The following is a 22,196-nucleotide window of genomic DNA, read 5'->3' as shown; positions in this document are numbered from 1 at the left end:
TCAGCAGCGGCTAGTCTTAAAGGGACAGCAGCCAATAAAGCTTTCTGTCAGTAAAGTTAATCATAGAACAAAGTGAACAGAGAAAATTACTCACTGCTATTGACTAAAGAACTTTTGTAGCTATTAGGCTATTCTATATTTAATTTATAATTTATGCAGTGCAGACTGTTTGATAACTTTGTTAAATTTCTGTATATGTCCTACATTTAGACAGTAAGGGCACAGGTAAATATGACATTTATTTTATACTATTGTACTATTGAGACAATAATTAGTAAGTTTGCAGTAATGCAAAGATGTCACTATTTAATTTTGTGAAAAATATTTTTTTTGCATTTAGTTATTGCTAGTTTGAGTTGAGAAATACACATTTCAGCATTATCACTAATCTGTGTGTGCATTTTATTTGAGAACCAAGCAAGTTGACTCATGAAACCATTTGTTTATTATATCGCAATCGCATATCACAATCGCAATATTGACTTCAATAATCGCAATATGACATTTTCCCCAAATCGTGCAGCCCTAATTTACTGGGCTACTTTATTTGTATCTGATTTACAACGAGCAGAAATCTGTGAGGAATATAATGACCCAAAGACAAATTAACTTATGAACTCATAAAAATAAGCTGTTATGTAGGAGCAATAGCCTTGTGGGCAGCGCTGTGTCATACGCCATAGCTGTGCACTAGGCAACCCGCGTTCGAGTCTCAGCTACAGGTTCAGGCATATTCGTTCATTAATGACGTCATCAGCGATTAGTCAATGCCGCCGACTTTACTTTAATCACATAAATGTTGACTTTAAAAAAGTCGTTCAACCCCAACTTCCTATCTGTTGCATTGTCTGTTTTACGCGCATATGTGCATATTTGCTTTATGAAGTACTTAGTTTAACAGCGTCTTGCAAGCTTGCAGTTCTTTACTAAATGCAGCCCTACTTAAACATAAAATGTGGCACAGTTTACCAACTCTCACTTTCTCCTCCATACTTCAAATCACAAGAACAGCAGGCAATCTGTTTCAAGACAAATGCTAAAACATCCTTGTAAAGTTACAGTTTTGGAGCTAGTCAGACAAAAGCGAGAGACATTTTTATCTTTCATTCCATTTCCCATCCTACCTTTTTCCATTTTGTGCATGCAGCTGGAGCATCCTGCGTTGTACGAGCAGCCCCTGCTAGCGATGGGTTGCGTGGGTCTGTAGGCATAGCTGTTGAGCCTGCAGGCTTCTCCGTAGCAGGTGCCCACAGAGTTACAGTATGCCGGATGAGGGATCCCTGTGGTATGGGAAACTGAAGAGGGTAGCAATTTTGGTCTCTGGACCCCGCTAGTGCACATCGCCAGCTGGGGTACTGACGAGGGCGTGTGGCTTCCTGGATTTGAGCTTACAGGATGCGCCGGAGTCCCGTGATGGGCAATGTGGACATAGTACCCAGGGTAACATGGATAGGAATGGGCACCGATAGGCATCGCTGGATGCGTCAGGGTGTGAGAAGAAGGAAGAAATCCCTTCAGAGAATGTTCATCGGTTTCCGGGTAGCTTTTCTGGCCGAGGAACAAGGCTAGTCTATGGCAGTACTCCACTGATCTCTCCTGGGAACAGCAGTAATATGATTTCACATCAGTCTCTGTTTTCTCTTCCTTCACAGGCTTCAGGGGAAAGCCAAGCATGGATCTGCACTGATATCCGGGGCTAATAAAGCCATGGCTTCCTGTGCTCCCGTCCCACAATGCCTCGGAGTGGAGGGCTTGCTTCTCACAGAGGCTGCAGCATTGCTGCGCTACTTTTAACTTGGACTGACAGGCCAAGTTGTGCTGCTGTTTACGCGATTTAGACTGTAGCTGTTTCCCTCGCACCCCTCCACCGCTCGGTTTGCCATCTGTTTTACCTTTGCGCTTAACTCCAGAGGACGTGCTGGTCAGCTTGAGCAGGGCGGCCGCATTTAAACCAGCCAGGCGCTTGGGAGCAGGACTGTTTAGAGTCAGGAGATCAATAGTGTCGGCTTCCGCCTTCGCTTTTTTGGGGTTTCGACATTGTTCGGTCTCTCCGATACACGTGCATTTTCGGTTATCTTGGGCTTTTCTGGAACAATCATTATCTTTCGTTGTGTCTTTAGAAAGAGAAGTGTCTCCTTTTTTCTGTTGCTGCTTCTTTGAGAGTTTTGATGTCTTTTGGGGGTCCTCTCTGTCTAACAGCAGACTGTTAACGGCCTCTGCATTCAGAGAGGCCAGCCGTCTCTGGCGAGGTTCGGGGATGAATTCTGTGTATAAGGCAGATTTATCTGGTTTCACTTTGCTTTTTGGTTCAGGCGCTGACCGGCAAATCTTACAGGCTTTCTTGCGACACTTGCAGATTTTCGCCTTCCCCTGCATTTCCTTCACCTTGGCCTTCATGTTGTTCCTACACGTTTCGCTCTCGTCCAAGCGCGTCAGTACGACACAGCAGTTAAGCGCGCTCACTTCACCCAATCCATGTCGTCCCCTGAGGGGGTACAGCTTCCGGTCTCTCTTGGTGGTTTTCCCTTTTATTTCCTTAACTTTTCTTCTTTGGGTAGAGCATGTTTTAGCCTTCTTTTCTGGCCAAGTTCTGTCCATAGTTGTCTGACAGCTCACCTGGTCCGCAGATTCACTCTTATATCCACATAAAGAGTTCCTCTGCCGTGCATGGGTCATCACACACTGTCAAGAAAAACCTATAAAAATAAATAAAGCATTTTGTAATTATTATTTCGAAGCTGTAACTGCTATGATTAAATATATAATGTGTACAGGAACCATTAAGAATTTCATAACCTTTACTAATTAATATTAATGCAACCGACTATGTAAACTAAAGCTGAAAAATCAGCACAAATGTGACCTTATGTGCCACCGTAATCAGGTTTCTGGTTTGGCAAGAGTTTAAAGAATTTTAATTTGTAAGGGACAAACATGGTTACTAAACTGCGTAGGTGCAATAAACAATTTTTAGCATATGTTGTTTTGGCCTTTTGTAACAAACATCTTTCTAGGTGAATTCACACAATCCATAAATAACATTCTTATCTTAGCAGGCTAGTAACACTTCTGATATTTTAACTTTGAGATTTTACATCATTCCTTTAGCATATAATGGTTTCACAGGCACCATTCGGTGTACATTCGACTCTAATCGACCTGAAACACTGCCATAATTAGCCTACGTCAGTTATTTAAATGAATGATGATGTAGTTGCTAAAATATACAGAGAGACAGCAAAACATTTTGTTATGATTGATGTGATGGTACCACAATGTCTGAAACTTAGGTCAGCTATTCCTATTTACATCTTGCATCATTTAAAAGGACATTTATCCCAAAAATTAACATTCTGTCATCATTTATTCACCTTTGTGTTGTGTTCTTGAAATAATAAAAAAAACATGTTTAAGATGCCCTTTTCCATGTAAGCTCAATGACTGGACCTTTCAATAGCTTTAAAACAACATGATGGCGAGTAAATAATGACAGGATGTTCCTTTAAGAGATACAGAAACACCTGATCTGTAAAAATTACATAGTCAGGGACAGGGTTCTTCTAATAGTTTCTTAAGTGCCCATTAAACTGTTGCTCTCCAAATAAAAACTATTTGATTTGCAATTTTGTGGTACACAAGGTTGAAAACTTGTAACCTCAAATGTCAGATGAGAAATTAATGCAAGAAATATTTCTGATGTCATTCTGGAGATTTAACATGTCCAACATGTTTCCCCGAGACCTATTGATTAACTGAAAGGCAAGTCAGGGGTCAAACACACACGCGGAGGAGACATATGACAGTAATTGGGCTCCATGTGAAACTTAACACTAACAGACACAAAACACTAACTGCTTTGACCTATTGACAAGTTCCTCTTTCTTTAAAAGGAACAGAAGTCCTTGAGGCTTTCCAGTTGACTCTGAAGTTAGACCAAGCTATTATTAGTCAAAGACATCTTTTCATATTTGATGCATCGCTTTAGTTTTAAATATGATTTTGAGTTTTATGTTCTGTATCATTGGTATCACTGTGCTCCACCATGAAAGACAGAAGAGCTTTGAAAAAGTATGAATGCTACAGGCTTGCTTGGATTGTGTGAATAGATCCATTTATTCCTGTGCTCAGTTATTAAGTTTGACAGCTGCTGTATTTGAATCTCCATCTGTCAAATAAAAGAGGTCATCATAACCATCAGTCAACCTCAGACGCATGTAGTGCTCTCCTTTACAATGCACAGAGCAAGTTCAGCACCCGCGAAAGAAACATTTTTGTAAACTGTATATTTACATAACTGTAAAATATGGACAACAAAAGGCATCTACCATAATTGACAACTGTAGCATTCTCTCATTTGCAACAATCCTCTTCACTCCTACTGCTCTAGATACCATTTAAAATCATCCACATCCACCCATGCGCCAGATAAAGAGGGGAATCATTCTGTAGTTCCAACCATAAAAGTGACTACTTTAAATATTTAACCAAACAGGTTACACTAAAAGTAAAATAACCAAACATACACATTTACAGTAGGGATCAATAATTAGCTTTATGATATTATTTATAATTACTGTTATTAAAATATTCATTAGGTTTATTAAGTTTTGTTGTTAACGCTGCAAAAAAAAGCATGCATTAAAAATATTAAATATTGGATTTGGTGATTGTATGTGTGTGTATATATATATATATATATATATATATATATATATATATATATATATATATATATATAAAACATTCAATCTCCAATTTACCAAGAATCAGCATTAACGCATATTACTTTTCTTCTCTTGCTTTATAAAGTCATTTAAAGATTACCGCAATTGAATCCTATAGTGTGCGTTCACAAATGTGAAAAGCTTTAAATACAATTTCTAAGTGCCACTAAAAACTAAATCAACAGTCTGTAATTTCTGGGAATGTCACAAGTTATTGATCTGGAGGAAAGTGTGGCTCATAAAATAATAGACTAAGTGCTGGTCATGTCCAATTGAGTGACACAACACAAACTCTCTAGTGGAAGGTAGCTGGAGGATGAAATTTTGGCACGATATTATGGAAAATTAGAGGTTCCCCTTTCTAGTTTCAGGAGGGGTGAAGGGAAATGGACTGGTGCCCATAATTTACCACCATTCCGGGTGTTTTTCTTTTTTTCGGAATGAGGTATCAGCCCGACTTTCTGGCAAATATCCGGATAGCCATCTGGCGTTTCGGACGTAAAACGTAAACGTTCAATAGAAAATGTATCCAGTCTGCGCTTTGATAGGTGGATTAATGCGGTTTAACGTGATATCCGACATGTAGAGACGAAAGAAGTTGCTCTTTCCTTCGTGTGATTTGAAATTCACCCCTCACTCACTGTACACAAATAGATGTTGTTCTTTTTTCCTCCTACACTGCAGATACAGAGAAGGGAAAGGTGTGGATTGGGGGGGGGAAACTGAAAAAAAGAGGAAACAGAGTGAAATGTACAGCGCGATTAAAGTAATCCGGGATAAAGGCGGCAAGCGCGTGCTGGAGGTGTATGATGATGAGAGGAGCTCGTGCGGCTCATAGGGCGTATCACACTCACACACACTCTCTCTCTCTCACACACACACTAAAAAACAGCGCTGTTTCCTTCACATCCTACGGTTTCTGCCACCGCATACCTCCCAACTGCGAAACCGAACCAGCACGGTCAACTCGAAACCGAGCAATTAACGTCAGTGCTGAAAATTACACTAAACGGCCAACCGTGAGAATCAAACGCCGAAGCGGATAGCGCTCGGTCGGTCCCTGCTGAAATTTCCGAGCTTCGCGATGGTATCCAGAGCACGATAAAAGAACAGTTTGTGCAAGTCTAACTAAAAAGCGTCTCTCGAACCGAATTCATACAGCAATGATCACGAATCATGTCATATTTCAAGCTATTTCCCCACTAGAGGAGAGAGCGAGCGCTAGAAAAAAAGCGCATTACCAAGATAAAACAGATTAGTAATCCTTCATTTACCTCGTCATCCACTCACTCCGCTGTATTCCCGATCAAATAATCACATTCCGCGAGCAACGAGGCTCCTGTTGTTGGGCTATTACAACAATATCGATGTTCAACAGTGAAATGAAACGAGGGGAGCACACACAGCTGACAAGACACGTTTAATCGGTGACCTACTTCCGAAGTAGCGTGCTGCTCGAGATAATATTCATGCGCTGCATTCGTGAGAGCCGCTGCTGCGCTGGGACGAGGTCTCGTTGGCATCATTCAGGTAGTTGAGTGATGAAAAATGCAAAAATGACAGGCATCGGCTGAGATTTAAACCCCATCACTCCGTAAAACTCACTGTTGGTCAGTGCTTGATCTCACGCAGTGAGCAAGTCCCTTGGATCAACAGCTATTACATAATGGACAGCCTTGGACTATCTCATCATCAGCAGTAGCCGATAGGCTACTCAGAAACTAGATAATGAAATAATTGCCAAAGGGAAAAAAGTTTGCATGAGGTTATCAGAGCGGTCTAGGCACGACGTCTAGTTTTAAAAGATTATAGGCTAATTAATCACATGTGGTAATTTAATGCTTTTACTCCTACTTCCAGGAACAAACCCTATATTCCATATTCAAATTCAAACTGGTTGGGTTTTGACCTTTTGACCATTACAGAATGTTTGTCAAGCTTGGGTCCTTGCCTCTTTAATGTGAGATGCATGTGAAAACAAGTACTCAGGCTAATAAACAAATTACACTGTAAAAGACAGCCTACTATCACCAATCCTATTTTATGGTTTAGAACACAATTTCAACTGAATAATGATTTAGGGTCATTCCGTGTCAAATCAACCAGAGGTTGAACCATCAAGGGCCTTTAAAATGAAGATATTAAAAGGAAAGTTTGTTAAGAAGCAGAACAGAAGGATCTTGAGATAGGCCTACCTTTAATTCTTCTTGAGTTGCAGGCATTTAAACTTGAGGCAAAAAAGAGCTTTTTCCCATTTTTTAACTGTCACCGTTGGCATATAACGCAACCAAGATTGCTAAAGTCAACAGATTTTACCAATACAGACCTACCAATCTCTATGAAAAATAAAATAATAATGCTGCCATCTTTCTATTTGTCATTTTTACCCCCCTGTAATTTGGCTCCAGATCTCATGTAAAAACTGTCATTTTGACCAGTGGATTACTCAGTAAATACATCCATGACATTTAATATTTTGGCTTTCATCACTATTTATGTTTGTCTTTCAACAGAAAAAAGTTTGAGCAAAATAAAAAATTTGAGCTGGGAAAGTTTCCAAAATTTGGTTGATTTGACACGGAATGACCTTTTAGTGTCCCCATACAGAGAAATGTTCCTTAAACTCTCACACTCACTGTTGTTTGTTTAAAGAATGCACCTAAATGCCTTTCATTTGCATACAGTGAGATTTATGGATTTCAGTGTCGCTACACGTTTAGTTTGTTCAACACTACTACTACTTCTAATACTACTTCTTCATAATTACTAAGACATTGTTTTGTTATTAAACCAAGGTATTATTGAATAGTGTGTTAGACATTAATACAAATCTAAATCCAAATCTCCAACATACACTCTAAGATGCTCAGAACATCATTGTACTGTTTTTTTCATAGGTGTTTTATACCTGTATTTTAAATTACTGTATTAAACTGTTTTATGGTCAAAGGAATTTTTCTTATGGTGTACTTTTCCTTGGTTCCTGTATGAACCGAATTCGCAAACATGTACAATTAAATTGAGTCATGGTCTTAATGCTTTAAAGTCAATGTTTTGTGTATAAATGTCTTGAAACAAGTGTATAATATCTGGATGCTGTTGTTGCTGAAGAAATACTAATACAATAGATTCGGTGAGCATTTGCTTTCTATTGAAAGTAGACAGTATCCAATTAGAGACTCAATAGAAGGATGAAGGAAAATGGGGCAGTTGAGTGTGAAGACCGCACTGTAAATTGATGGGGAAGTATAGCTGAGGTTTTACAGCTGCAGCCTCAACAAAACACTATTTTTCTAAGATAACTAAGACAGAAGGATGATATTTACACTAAGCTTTAAGTTACATAAACAACACTTAGGCTAATGATTTAAGCTTGGAAACTTCACAAAAGTGTTGACTGTAATGAAGATATGACATCTGAAAGAAATGGTTGTAGATCCACAGAGTATTAAGATAGGAGGACAAAAGCTTCAAGGTCCTACAAAGGCTAATCTGGGAGAAATGCTGCAAAAAATACTATTTTTACATATAAATTGATGTTTAATACCATTCAGAAATATGTTTAATATAGGAAAAATGAATGGAATTTGCATACTTAGACTAATAAGCTCAACAGATCAAATAGATAAGCACTATACAAATCTTCACAAAACTTGCTCGAGGCACACACAATGAAACATTAACTTACGCTCAAAGATTCTTCCTCTGAGGCTGTAACGTCTCAGATAAGATAGGGTATCAAATAGAGATGTTAAATGAACGGTCCCTAAAATGTCTGGTTATCCTGTTGATTATGCAGTTTTAATCAGGGAGCCTTTAAAACACACGGCATGTGGCAGGATGGCAAACACAGCCGAAGCTATGACATAAATCTTAGAAATAAAAAGTGGGAGGAAATATTAGACCCTTCTTAGACCAAGCCCATTAGTATCTTGAGTGGAAAAAGCTTTAGAAAGTGAAACAATGATTTTCTGCTTTATGATAAAAGCAATTGTCTGTGTCATATCAAATTTCCGTCTGTCTTTTAAAACAGAAAACTCTAACTAAAAACAACTGAACAGAGGTAACAATCAACACTGCAAGCAAAGCTCATTTTACACTGACACAAGCTCACAGCATAAACCTCAAAGTAAAGACGTTTCTCCAGCAGATCAGCCTTCAGCTTGGCCTTCTCATGAACGTGATTATCCTACGCTACTTGAAATGCGTTTTCATGTTGATTTAACGAGAGAGAAAAAACATTTCAAATAGGCTATTTAACTCACATAATTCAGCCTCATTTAAAAGATGCTCACTGCCTTTGATAGATCAGATGGTAAAGCATTAAAGCTTGGTCGTCCGTATGTCATTGATGCCAACAGGAGGAAATTACTCTTTTGAATTTCCCTATGAAGATCAATAAAGTTCTGCAAATTAGTATAGAAATTGGGTAACAAAATTCAAACACAAAAAAGTAAACTAAAATATTAGTTTGTTTTATATCCTTCTATATGCAGAGGTGTAAAGTTCTAACTGAGTATTTTGGGGTTTTTACTTGAGTGAGTACTATTGTACCTTTTGCCCCTGTAAATCCAAATACATACATTATTAACCCTGTTTTTCAAATTGACATAGGAGTTACACAGCTGTTATGAGAATGAGAAATACAAAAAGGCTCGAAAGAACCCCTGAAAATGAAGCTCTATCAGCTCAGGTGGCCATGAGCAAACTGGTACCGTGGGTTCATTTGCACACTGGCATTTGAAAAGCAGAGAATTCACTGAGAAGAGGCTGAAAAGGCGTTAATGTTAGCCCACTGCGTCATCACACCAAGAGTGCAGAGGCACAGTCTGATACTGACACTAACACATTGTCCAAGAGTTCACTGTCCACTGCGCAACCTTCTGCCAGTTTAGCCACTCAGAGTTTACTCCATTTCAGAGCACTAAAGTGAAGCTTTCGGAGAAATTGCTTCCTAAATTTGCCTCAGCTGCTCCTCTCTGTCAACGTCCCCATTAATGCAAGATTTTTAAGTATACTGGTGGCAGGCCCGGCTCCAGATATGAGATGAAAGGTGGGCCAAGTGATATTCCAGGTGGGCCGGTCAGGGGGAGGGGGGAGGGGATATAATACTAGTCTCACATGTCTGTTGATATAATTTTAATATCATGCATTTAAGGCAATTGTTAGGGTTGTTTTGTTATTGTTGTGTTTGTGTTTTCTTCATTTTTAATATTTTTTGTACATATTTTGGAACTATTTAGTAACTTTTGTTTAACATGTTTATTTTTACATTCTCTATTTTTGCATTTGTAATATTGTTTTTACCTCTTAACAGATCTTGTATCAATTAAGTAACTATAGATTTGATAAAAAGGAACAGATCTTTTAAAATAACTATTTACATCAACTAAAACAAACTTGTTACTAACTAAAAATGTTAACATGTTCTTCATTTTTAATATTTTTTGTATATATTTTGGAACTATGTAGTAACTTTATATATATATATATATATATAAACATGTTTAATATGTTTATATATATACTAATAAACTAAGTTCAGAGCTGCCAACTCTCACGCATTGGCCGTGAGACACACGCATTTGATTGGTTTCACACGGTCACACGCCACACCCCCGATCTCTCACGCTGAAGTGTCAACCTGGGGTGCGTTTCCCAAACCCAACTATGGTAGCAAGTTCCGTCGTTACCAATAGAGTTCAATGGAAATTGCGATCATAGTTGGCCAACGATGCTTTTGGGAAACGCACCCAGGTCAGTCAAATGCCTGGAAGATGAGTTTATCTATATATCTACCTGTTGAGCCACTCGTGATCGACTTGCTATGCCGCAAATTAGTTCAAATCTCTCGTAATCTAGAGCGAGCGCCAGAGACAGAGATTGTGCTCCAAACCACGTAGCGCGCGCACGGCATAGAGGGAAAGCGAGCGAGAGACCTTGCGTGTGACCCTGAATGTCAATAAAGCTGTTTTCATTTCCTATTTTTTTTTGTTGTCAGACAATAGAACGAGTAGCTATAATATAGTGAATGATTACATTTTTTATTGGCCTATGTGGAACATTATCTGAATTGAGAGAGTTAGGGAACCAGATGAACTAAGCTCTGTGATAGTGAGTGTTAAGTAATAAGCACAAGAAAATAAATAAAATTAAAATGGTCAAACTAAATTATTTAAATATAACAAAAGAAAAGCAGATAAGTGATAAGTCCGTGGAAAAACACTGCTCATTCGCGTCTGTCAGCGGCCGTGCGCTCCTCTCAGCCATTCACTGAACAGAGGAGACGCAGCTAGAGAGAGTGACGACAGGGAGAAAGCAAGACCTCGCGCTCGCAGGACAGTACTGGTAACATTTGGAGGTTACTGAGGTTTGTCCAAAAAGTCGCTAAAATTGTCGCTAGTCGCTTTTTTGAAAAAATGTCGCTAAAGGGGTCTGAAAAGTCGCTAAAAATAGCGACATAGGCGCTAAAAATAGCGACATAGGCGCTAAGTTGGCAACACTGGTCTCGGAGGGAAAAAGGAGGGGGTTGGGTAGAAAATAGAAAATAACGTAGCCTATCTCGAGCTGAATTGAATATCGCACCAATTTTGTGATTGGCTGTTATGTGGTGTGGGGCCAGGGTGGGCCAAGCTTCTGATTGGGTGGGCCAGGCCCACCCTGGCCCCCCCGTGGAGCCGGGCCTGACTGGTGGCATTCATTCACAGAAGAAATTGAACTATCATGAACTTCCAGATGTACGTAGCAGCGCTCTTTCCAGGACAAAGGTGGCAGAAGACATTTATTTGCATGTTAGTGATTTTATGAAAGAATTACAGGCCTATTTTACTTTAAAGGGGCTATGTGTAGGTTTTTACTTAAAATCTTTAAGATAGAGTCTTCATTTGTACATTTATGAGCCAACCATTATGTAATAGAAAGAATGACACCTTGACTGTCCACCACGGTTGCCTCTATCAGCCTGTAGGCTCAATTGTCTGGAGGAGTCGGGTCCGAATTGGCGTGAAAATTCACAAAATGTGACGCCATGTGCGTTCTCGTCTACTTGGGCTTTCATCCGTACGGCAGACATTATTAAGCAGAGGGAATCGCTAGCTGTAGTGTTTCAAATGGACTCTGTGGACGGAAAGAAGCGACCAGGCTCCAGCACAATCCAGATACCCACGGAAACTCCTCGTAAGTTTAAAAATAAAAAAAAGCCTTATATTATCTAGTGCGGCCAACGAGCGAGCGAGCGTGTGCACCGAAAACGAGCATGAGACTGGCTGCAGTTACTCTAACGGCCACTGGTGTCAGTAACGGTAAGAAATTTCAGAACTTCCGCAATGCTCCTTTAACCTAAGTTACCAGGTTATCTATTAGGCATTGACAAAAAGCCAAAACCAGTTCTGCTTCTAACAGCAATTATTGTAGAGAAAAAGCCACTTTTAGATTAACTGATTAAACCAAACGAAATTACCATTATCACTGTTCATTACTGCAGATTTAAAATTGTGTTTAAATCAACTAACCAATAAAACAATGGAACAACACACATGGGACAGAACATAGGTTAAGTTTTGAAATACTTTTATGACATCTGTGTATGACTATCATAAAGGAAAACCAGTGGTGGAATGTAACAAAGTACAAATACTTCGTTACTTTACTTAAGTACATTTTTCACATATCTTTACTTTACTTAAGTAGAATCAATAGTGCATACTTATTACTTTTACTTCGTTACATTTTGCAGCAATTATTATACTTTCTACTCCACTACGTTCTGTTACATTTTCGTTACATTTTCTGATCAGTTTTCCCCTGCCAAAACGTCATCCTGACCGTCCGTTCGTCGCACGTTTGTCTCACCAATGAAGTTTGGTTGCCATATCAACCCGGTCACGCAGTATGTTTATTGTGCAATTTATACGCGGAAATTTGTTTTTACGTGCATAGGATACGCATGGGTAGGTTTAGTAGTGGTGTGGGGTGCCTGTCTATTATACGTTTGGTTAAGATTAGTATGGCAAGCCAAGAGGTTCAGAATTAAGCCATAAATTAATCGCGTTTACAGCCAAACCCCGTCAAATTAAGCTTAATCTGTATATTGCCTAATTGCAAGCTTGTTCAGAAATAGTGACAAAAACTTTTAAAATAACGGCTTTTCCATCATTATTGAACATCATTATAGGATTAATAGGTATAATGATGTTTTATTAATCATTAGAATATGCACTATATGCACTATGTTTTATTAATCATTAGAATAATATAGACATTAAGAGAATAAATTGTTATGCAAGTACTTTTACTTTTAATACTTAAAGTACATTTAAAATCAGGTACTTTTTACTTAAGTAGGGTTGTCATTGTGGTACTTCTACTTTCACTAAAGTAAATATGTCTCTGGTTATTTGTACTTTTACTTAAGTACTGAGATTCAGTACTTCCTCCACCACTGAAGAAAACTTAACAAAAGGAACATAAATCCAAGGGTTTCACAGGGCGATGGCTTGATGTAAAGTCCAATATTGTAAAATCAAATATTCTTATTAATATATAATCACACTCAAATGAGAAAAGCTGAAGAAGGGTCCTAATAAAAAGATGGCATCTAGCCCTCCAACTACCCCTCTACTGATGTGAAAAATACACATGCTTTAATATCAGTGCCTCTAATAATTTGGCATGTACTGTAACCAGATTTGCTAATATTCAATCCCACTGACTCATGTTTGTCACTGACTCAAAAAAACAGTTTGTAATTTTTACAGAAAAAAAACCTGTACATTTTTTTTTATTAGGTCACCTGTAAGTTACCTTACTATATATGATGAAAAAACGTAAATGGGTTAGCATTACATATAATTTTACTGTAAAATACTGTCAAATGTACAGCTTTTGCAAACAAAAACATGGATTGCCATACAACTAAAAACAGTAAAAGGTCATTCCCAGAGGTCCTTGCGTGACATCAAATATGATTAAAGTTTATATAAATCATTGAATTCTCATTTTTGTTATTAGTAGGGTGTGAGGAGATCTTGTGCCACGAGATTAACAGCATGTTTATCTGTATGATTAGCATGTATGATAAAATGTTATACCTTGTCAAATGCTCGCTCAGCACCGCCACTCCCTATACACAGACTACGTGCGATCGCGAATCCGAAAGTGAAACTCAAGCTCCTGCAATACTGCAATATTCCATTTGATTTGTCAATTTTGATTTCATGGTGACTTTTAAGAGAACCCCATTTCCACAATCAATGAAAGTTCATTTGATGTAGGCTAACGTTGTTTTCAAGTGTAACACAGTGGTTTTGTTAAGCTATACACTATTGCCATGAAAAGAGCATAAAAGATATTTCAGTACATCTAAAGAAACCATAAAGAGACTTTGGATGTACACAGCATGTTAATTTGTTTGCTCGTGTTAGTTCAGACTCTCAGATGACAGTTTGTTGCCACTGAACTGACAGAACACAGGAAGTCAAACTCTTGTTAGTTGTTAAAGTGTCTGTCTTCAAAAGCATGAAAGACACAGGGCAAAGTGCCCAGGAAAGCGCAAGGGATGGGTTTTTTTCTTCTCAGAATACACTCTTATGACACATCTTGTTAAGATTACAATGAAGAATCAACACCGTTAAATGCTTTCTGAGAGAAAGAAAATCAACAATAGTTTGACTGGATTTCCAGCTGTGTAGTAACAACCAGCACAAACAACAGAGGCTCAATCTTGTGTTCTCGCATGCTGGGTGTTGCCATCTGCGATTTTGAAGACCATGTGCTCTACAAGCTTCAGGGGAAGCCTGAGGTCTGGCTTGGAAGATTTTAGCATGGCTCATGAACAGTCTTTATCATCCTTTTAACATAAACATTTTAGCAGTGATAATAGACCAGAGCTTCAACCCCTTCACGTCGACCACAGCTGCAAACCCTCAAACAGCTGAATCTGGTTTCAGTGGCCACTTTTAACCCCAGTTCTCTCCTCGAACAGACCAGTAAATTTCACAGCTGTGGCTCTGGCACAGGACCAGGTCGTGTCGTGTCTGATGGGTTTAAGATTAGCCACATGAAACGACTCTTCCCCGTCAAGCATATGTGAGCTGGAAATCTATGGGACACATGTCCTGAAGGTAATGAAGAACATTCCACAGCGTCTTCATTCAAATAGAAATACAGTAATCAAAGTACTTTTGATGCAGTATAAGAAAGTCTTGCCTTTGGGGATTTAATTCTGGGATGAGAAGAAGGGACATTTGAGCCTTTGTGAGTCTGTAACTGACATAACTCCAATCTCACCCTAAATTATCCAAATAAATACAATACATTTGTTTCATATAGTGTCACTAGTGAGATACTGCCTCTCTATAGGTTTCCATGAACAGCGTTCAGTACATTGCCCTCAAGGGAAAACAACAATTAGTCATCAATGATTAGTCAGCTGACATTTTGTAAACATTTTAGTACTGTTCAAAGAACTGTTTGCAAATTAATTCTTAAATTTGCATGAGGAGGAAGATGATTCAAACATTTGAAACAAGGCACGAAGAGCTGGTTTATCTGGTCAGATTATATTTTTCCAGTGCAAAATTAAACTTTCCAATCAGTTAAACAGGTTTAACAGTTTTTGGAAACGGAAGGAAGACTATCAACAAGTCTTGACTTTCTCATGGTCAAACTGTGCAACATTCAAGGTACATTGTAGTAACCTATACTAAAATTCTGGCTGATATGATAGGGCGATAATTATCTAATGTTATGTCGAGAACTAATAAATGGACCAGTTCAGCAGTTGTTTGTCTAAATACATTTTTTTAAACTACTATGTAAAAAGGTTGTGACATGGATTTTGTTTTTTATTATTTTAAATGTTCCTTGAGGTTCACTTATATTGTTAATAAAGTTTTTTTGTGCAAAAAACATACGCTGCCCGGACAAAAAAAGTCGCTCTTTTGATTTAGGCAAATGCTTAAGAGTCTATGATTGGATCATTGTTGCAGTGATTATTGGGTCAATGACGTGACGCCGAATGTATACATTTTCTGTCCGATTGCATTTTTTCAGGTAAAAACGGGTTTAAATGCATAAAAAGTATGTACTCACTTTATGTAATGTGTCTAGAAAAACTATGTCTAGAAATCAATTTCAATAGTAACGTTACATTGGGTTTAATTAGTCTTTTAATGAGATCTACTAATATTGTTAGTGCCGAGAATTTTCATGTGAATAAATCCATAGATCAGCAATTTTGCTTGTGTAAGTTACCTTAATGGTCTTGTGGTTAAAACTTTAGCCAAGCGTGTCGGAGGTTCTGGGATCTAATCCGCACACGTATAGATTTTTTTTTTCTCATCAAAACAAAATATGTTTATCAGTGGTTACAGTATATATCAAGCAGGGCCACGTTTGTGTGCATTTTGTTTTGTGATTTCACCGGAACGAATAGAGAGTCTCCACAACGGCGATAGATTGAAGCGAGTATCCGAGTGAAGACTGCATGAGCCACAACAAAACACTAGCCATGTTTCCATCCACTTGTCAATCGAAATTATCTGAAGTTCGGTAAAAAACCTCATGCAAATAAAGCTGGTGAAAGTGTGTTTCCATCAAACGGCTTTAAAGCGGATAAAAACCTGTGCGTAATGACGTCACATGCTGTTTTGCGATCAAATTGGTATATCGAATTGATTTGAGACATGTTAAGGTGTTTCCATTCATTTTCTCACCGAATAGCAGAACATTCAAGCCAACATTTGCGAACAAAGTTTTACTAGGCAAAATGGATCGCAGTCATCGCACCATAATAACGTTTCCATCCGCGTTTATCGCATAAGCCGTATATCGATCAAGATAAAATCGACCGATCGTATTTCATTTGAGTCGATATTCATAAAAATTTAATCGAATTTTACTGTTTCCATAAGGCATTTTTCATTCAATATCACTTAATGCGGATAAAAATGTGTGGATGGAAACATAGCTACTGTATCCATGCAACTGATAACAAGCATTCAGCTTGATTTAAAAACAAAACAAAACATTTTAGTGCTAGATTGTCTCTTATTTAATAACGAACTAAATGAATGCTCTGCTAGTTAGCTGGAGATGATTTATTAATTTGTATTAGGTACATCCGTGCCTCGAAATGTTTCACAAAGTGGTGGGGGACAATATCGACCCTGAGAAAAAGTGATGGGGACTTGTCCCACCCATAAATTACGCCTATGCACAATAAAAATTAAAGCTCCACTTTCACATGAATGGTTTACTTTGCGTGTCAGAATGTTTGAATCCATGTGCTAACACACTATCACTGTAAAGCTGCTTTGAATCAAACAAATCAGTATGGTAAAAAGCACTACATAAATAAAGGTACCTTTATTTAAGGTACCTCACGTGACTTGACCATATTCAGCTATAAACAGCATAAAATAATTAGAGCACTATTTACTTGCCTCAAAAAAAGTCTGGTATTGTTATTATTAAGTTGGCTTGTGAGAGCCAACTTACTGATGTTGTATTTAAACTTATTAAGTTGGCTTGTGAGAGCCAACTTACTGATGTTGTATTTAAACTTATTATTATTATTATTATTATTATTCTTCTTACTCAAAATTTACAACTGCTACTCCTCCTAGAGCTTTAACTCCACATACTCCAAACTCGGCACGGACACTCAAACTGTTCTGACTCGGTATGCTATATCTTTTCTAACTGATCGGACTTACGGTTTTCCTAAAAATGACGATCAAAGTCGGAAAAAACTCCCATTGACTTTACATTGCGGAATCTTCAGATTTTCAAACTCCCCAACTGTCAAAAATTCAAATGTAAATCCCTTGAAACCCTAGACTGAATCAAACTGCCATTCTATACACTATATGAGCCAATGAGACTCATTCAAACTAATAAACTCATCTATCTATGACACTTATCCATCTATCTATCTACTTTAAACTAAATTAAACTTCAAACTAAATTAAACTTTAAACTTCAAACTAATTTAAACTTCAAACTTATTTAAACTTTAAACTTCAAACTTATTTAAACTTTAAACTTCAAACTAATTTAAACTTTAAACTCATAAACTCGTACACTTATAAACTCATACACTTATAAACTCATGAATTCATACACTTATGAACTCAAACTCATAAATTAATAAACTCTGAACTCTTACTCATTTAAACTTATAAACTCTAAACTCATAAATTCATACACTTATAAACTCATGAACTTATAAATGCATTAATTCATACACGTATGAACTCTCATGAATTCATACACTTATGAACTTTTAAACTCATAAATAGTTCACCATAGCAAACACCCAGAACACTCTAGCAACTGCATAGCAACCACCCAGAACACCCTAGAAACCAACTGAAATACCTTAGAACACCCTAGCAACACCATAGCAACCACCCACAATACCTTAAAACACCCTAGCAACCACATAATATAACTTAGAAACACCCTAGCAACCACCCAGAACACCCTAGCAACCACCCAAAATACCTTAGAACACCCTAGCAACCACCCAAAATGCCTTATGACACCCTAGCAACACCCTAGCAACCACCCAAAATACCTTAGAACACCCTAGCAACACCATAGCAACCACCCAAAATACCTTAGAACACCCTAGCAACACCCTAGCAACCACCCGAAATACATCAGAACATCCTAGCAACACCCTAGCAACCACCCAAAATACCTTAGAACACCATAGCAACACCATAGCAACCACCCAGAACACCCTAGCAACCACCCAAAATACCTTAGAACACCCTAGCAACCACCCAGAACACCCTAGCAACCACCAAAAATACCTTAGAACACCCTAGCAACACCCTAGCAACCACCCAAAATACCTTAGAACACCCTAGCAACACCCTAGCAACCACCCAAAATGCCTTAGAACACCCTAGCAACCACCCAAAATAACTTAGAACACCCTAGCAACACCATAGCAACCACCCAAAATACCTTAGAACACCCTAGCAACACCCTAGCAACCACCAAAAATACCTTAGAACACCCTAGCAACACCCTAGCAACCACCCAAAATGCCTTAGAACACCCTAGCAACCACCCAAAATGCCTTATAACACCCTAGCAACACCCTAGCAACCACCCAAAATACCTTAGAACACCCTAGCAACCACCCAAAATAACTTAGAACACCCTAGCAACACCATAGCAACCACCCAAAATACCTTAGAACACCCTAGCAACACCCTAGCAACCACCAAAAATACCTTAGAACACCCTAGCAACACCCTAGCAACCACCCGAAATACCTCAGAACACCCTAGCAACACCATAGCAACCACCCAAAATACCTTAGAACACCCTAACAACACCCTAGCAACCACCCAAAATACCTTAAAACACCCTAGCAACACCATAGCAACCACCTAAAATACCCTAGAACACCCTAGCAACCACCCAGAACACCCTAGCAACCACTCAAAATACCTTAGAAACCACCTAGCAACCACCCACAACACCTTAGCAACCCACTAGAAACACCCTAGCAACATTTAATTACTTGAAACTATACTTTAACCTTTAAACTACTTTGAACTTTAAACTATTTAAAACTTTAAACTACTTTAAACTAATTTAAACTTCAAACTACTTTAAAATTCAAACTTATTTAAACTTTAAACTACTTTAACTTTCAAACTAATTTAAACTTCAAACTACTTTAAAATTCAAACTAATTTAAACTTTAAATTAATTTAAACTACTTTAAACTTTAAACTAAGTTAAACTATAAACTACTTTGAACTAATTTAAACTTCAAACTAATTTAAACTTCTTCAAACTTTGCGGTCCAAACTTTCACAAGCCAACTTAAAGTTTGTCTCGACGAACTTTTTCTAGTTATTAGTGGTGCTTGCCTATGGCGAAGCAACACTATTGTTATCTCACATACTTATTATTCTTCTTCTTATTATTCTTCCGGCCACTTTTTGACGCGCTACTCCTCCCGCAGTTTTTGTCACAGACCCATGAATGAGGTGTCAAAACGTGCGGCCTGTTCGGGAATGGTGTGCTATGACTTTTCTAAGAGATCGGGGGTACGATGGTCGCCCCAGGGGCGAAAAACGGCCCAAAAAAATCCCATAGACTTAACATTGCGAAAAACTTTGACGAGTCGTAGCTCGGAACGAGGATGTCGCAGAAACGTGAAATTTGCCACATTTGAAGAGGCTGACAGACTCTGTAAGAACATACCACACAATGGGGTAAAAGTTGCACCCCTGGGGTGCAGGAGCTGCCCAAAGTTTCCCCATTGACTTACTATGGTGTAGGACGGCCCATGAAATGGGCCGTCCTACACCATAGAAACCGCTTTTATATTGAACATAACTCTGGATCACAGTGTCATAGAGACAAGGGGGCGGGCTCATTTTACTCAGACAACCAATCAGTCTCTCAGGATCATTGTGAAGCTATCAAGCCACGCCCTAGCAACCATTTAGAGCACCTTAGCAACAACTCCCATAGACTTCCATTGAAAGAGATCGAAGGGATATCTCTGGACTGAATTGTCATAGAAACATGAGGGTGGTCTCGTTTGACTCGGGCCAGCAAACAGCCAATCATGAATCACCTCAACACTTGCTAGCCACGCCCTAGCAACCATTGTCGAGCACCTTAGCAACCAAAATCCAAAGAGGAATATCGTCCATTCTGAATGTCACAGAGGCATGGGAGTTGGTTTATATCTTTCATAGTGACAAGCAGCCTTTGGAGTTTCATGATTGGCAGCTGCCAAGCCACTCCCTAGCAACCAAACAGAGTACCCTAGCAACCATTTTGCAAAACCAATATCTCTGCATCAGAACATCGTATAGAGATGGGGGTTGGTTTATACATTCACATTGACTTTGGAGCTTCATGATTGGCAGCTGCCAAGCCACTCCCTAGCAACCAAACAGAGTACCCTAGCAACCATTTTGCAAGACCTACATCTCTGCATCAGAACATCGTATAGAGATGGGGGTTGGGTCTTTTGACTCATGCTAGCAAACAGGACTTGCTACATGCTACACATGCTAGCAGTGAATAGCTACATGCTAATATTGATTAGCTAAGTGCTAAATCATGCCAATAAAATGCTACAAACTCAACAGTAACCATCTTTGACAACTACCAACCACCTAGTAACACCATAGCAACCACCCAAATTACTCTAGCAACACCCTAGCAACCACCCAGAACACCCTAGCAACTGCCTAGCAACGCCCTAGCAACCACCCAGAACACCCTAGCAACCGCCTAGCAACCACCCAGGATACCCTAGCAACCGCCTAGCAACGCCCTAGCAACAACCCAGATTACCCTAGCAACCGCCTAGCAACGCCCTAGCAACCGCCTAGCAACCACCCAAAACACCCTAGCAACTGCCTAGCAACCACCCAGAACACCCTAGCAACCGCCTAGCAACCGCCCAGGATACCCTAGCAACTGCCTAGCAACGCCCTAGCAACCACCCTCGAACACCATAGCAACGGCCTAGCAACACCCTAGCAACCACTCAGAACACCCTAGCAACCACCTAGCAACACCCTAGCAACCACTCAGAACACCCTAGCAACCACCTAGCAACACCCTAGCAACCACCCAGAATACCCTAGCAACCACCTAGCAACACCCTAGCAACCACCCAGAACACCCTAGCAACCACCTAGCAACACCCTAGCAACCACTCAGAACACCCTAGCAACCACCTAGCAACACCCTAGCAACCACCCAGAACACCCTAGCAACCGCCTAGCAACCGCCTAGCAACCACCCAGAACACCCTAGCAACCGCCTAGCAACACCCTAGCAACCACCCAAAACACCCTAGCAACCACCTAGCAACAAACTAGCAACACCCTAGCAACCACCCAGAACACCCTAGAAACCGCCTAGCAACCACCCAAAACACCTTAGCAACCACCCAGAATACCCTAGCAACCGCATAGCAACACCATAGCAACCACCCAGAACACCCTAGCAACTGCCTTGCATCATCATAGCAAACTCCAAGAACACCCTAGCAACCGAGCGGCGAGTTTTGCCACTGCAAGCACCACTTCACATTTTCTTCTGGAAATGTACATTCTAGTTATTATTATTATTCTTCTTACTCAAAATTTACAACTGCTACTCCTCCTAGAGCTTTAACTCCACATACTCCAAACTCGGCACGGACACTCAAACTGTTCTGACTCGGTATGCTATATCTTTTCTAACTGATCGGACTTACGGTTTTCCTAAAAATGACGATCAAAGTCGGAAAAAACTCCCATTGACTTTACATTGCGGAATCTTCAGATTTTCAAACTCCCCAACTGTCAAAAATTCAAATGTAAATCCCTTGAAACCCTAGACTGAATCAAACTGCCATTCTATACACTATATGAGCCAATGAGACTCATTCAAACTAATAAACTCATCTATCTATGACACTTATCCATCTAT

The 22,196-nt window shown here is 39.2% G+C and overlaps 1 protein-coding gene across 3 annotated transcripts in view; it reads right to left on the bottom strand.

The window, feature by feature from the left end:
* The window catches only part of bahd1 (bromo adjacent homology domain containing 1), a 50,243-nt gene that overhangs the window by 9,746 nt on the left and 18,301 nt on the right, over positions 1-22,196 (bottom strand). Inside the window, exons 1-2 of one of the 3 annotated variants that reach the window (XM_056266292.1) lie at positions 6,161-6,370; positions 1,125-2,696 (exon numbers count right to left, since the gene is read on the bottom strand). In XM_056266292.1, the coding sequence (XP_056122267.1) occupies positions 1,125-2,676 (1,552 nt within the window). In that variant the 5' untranslated portion in view covers positions 2,677-2,696; positions 6,161-6,370. The other 2 variants (XM_056266291.1, XM_056266290.1) reach the window with 2 other exon arrangements.

The sequence above is a fragment of the Rhinichthys klamathensis genome, unplaced genomic scaffold (assembly GCF_029890125.1).
Source record: "Rhinichthys klamathensis goyatoka isolate OS25496 unplaced genomic scaffold, OSU_Roscu_1.1 h1tg000247l_1, whole genome shotgun sequence".
Lineage (NCBI taxonomy): Eukaryota > Metazoa > Chordata > Actinopteri > Cypriniformes > Leuciscidae > Rhinichthys > Rhinichthys klamathensis.
The sequence above is the reverse complement of the archived record's forward strand: the minus strand, read 5'-3'. Positions and strand labels throughout refer to the sequence as shown.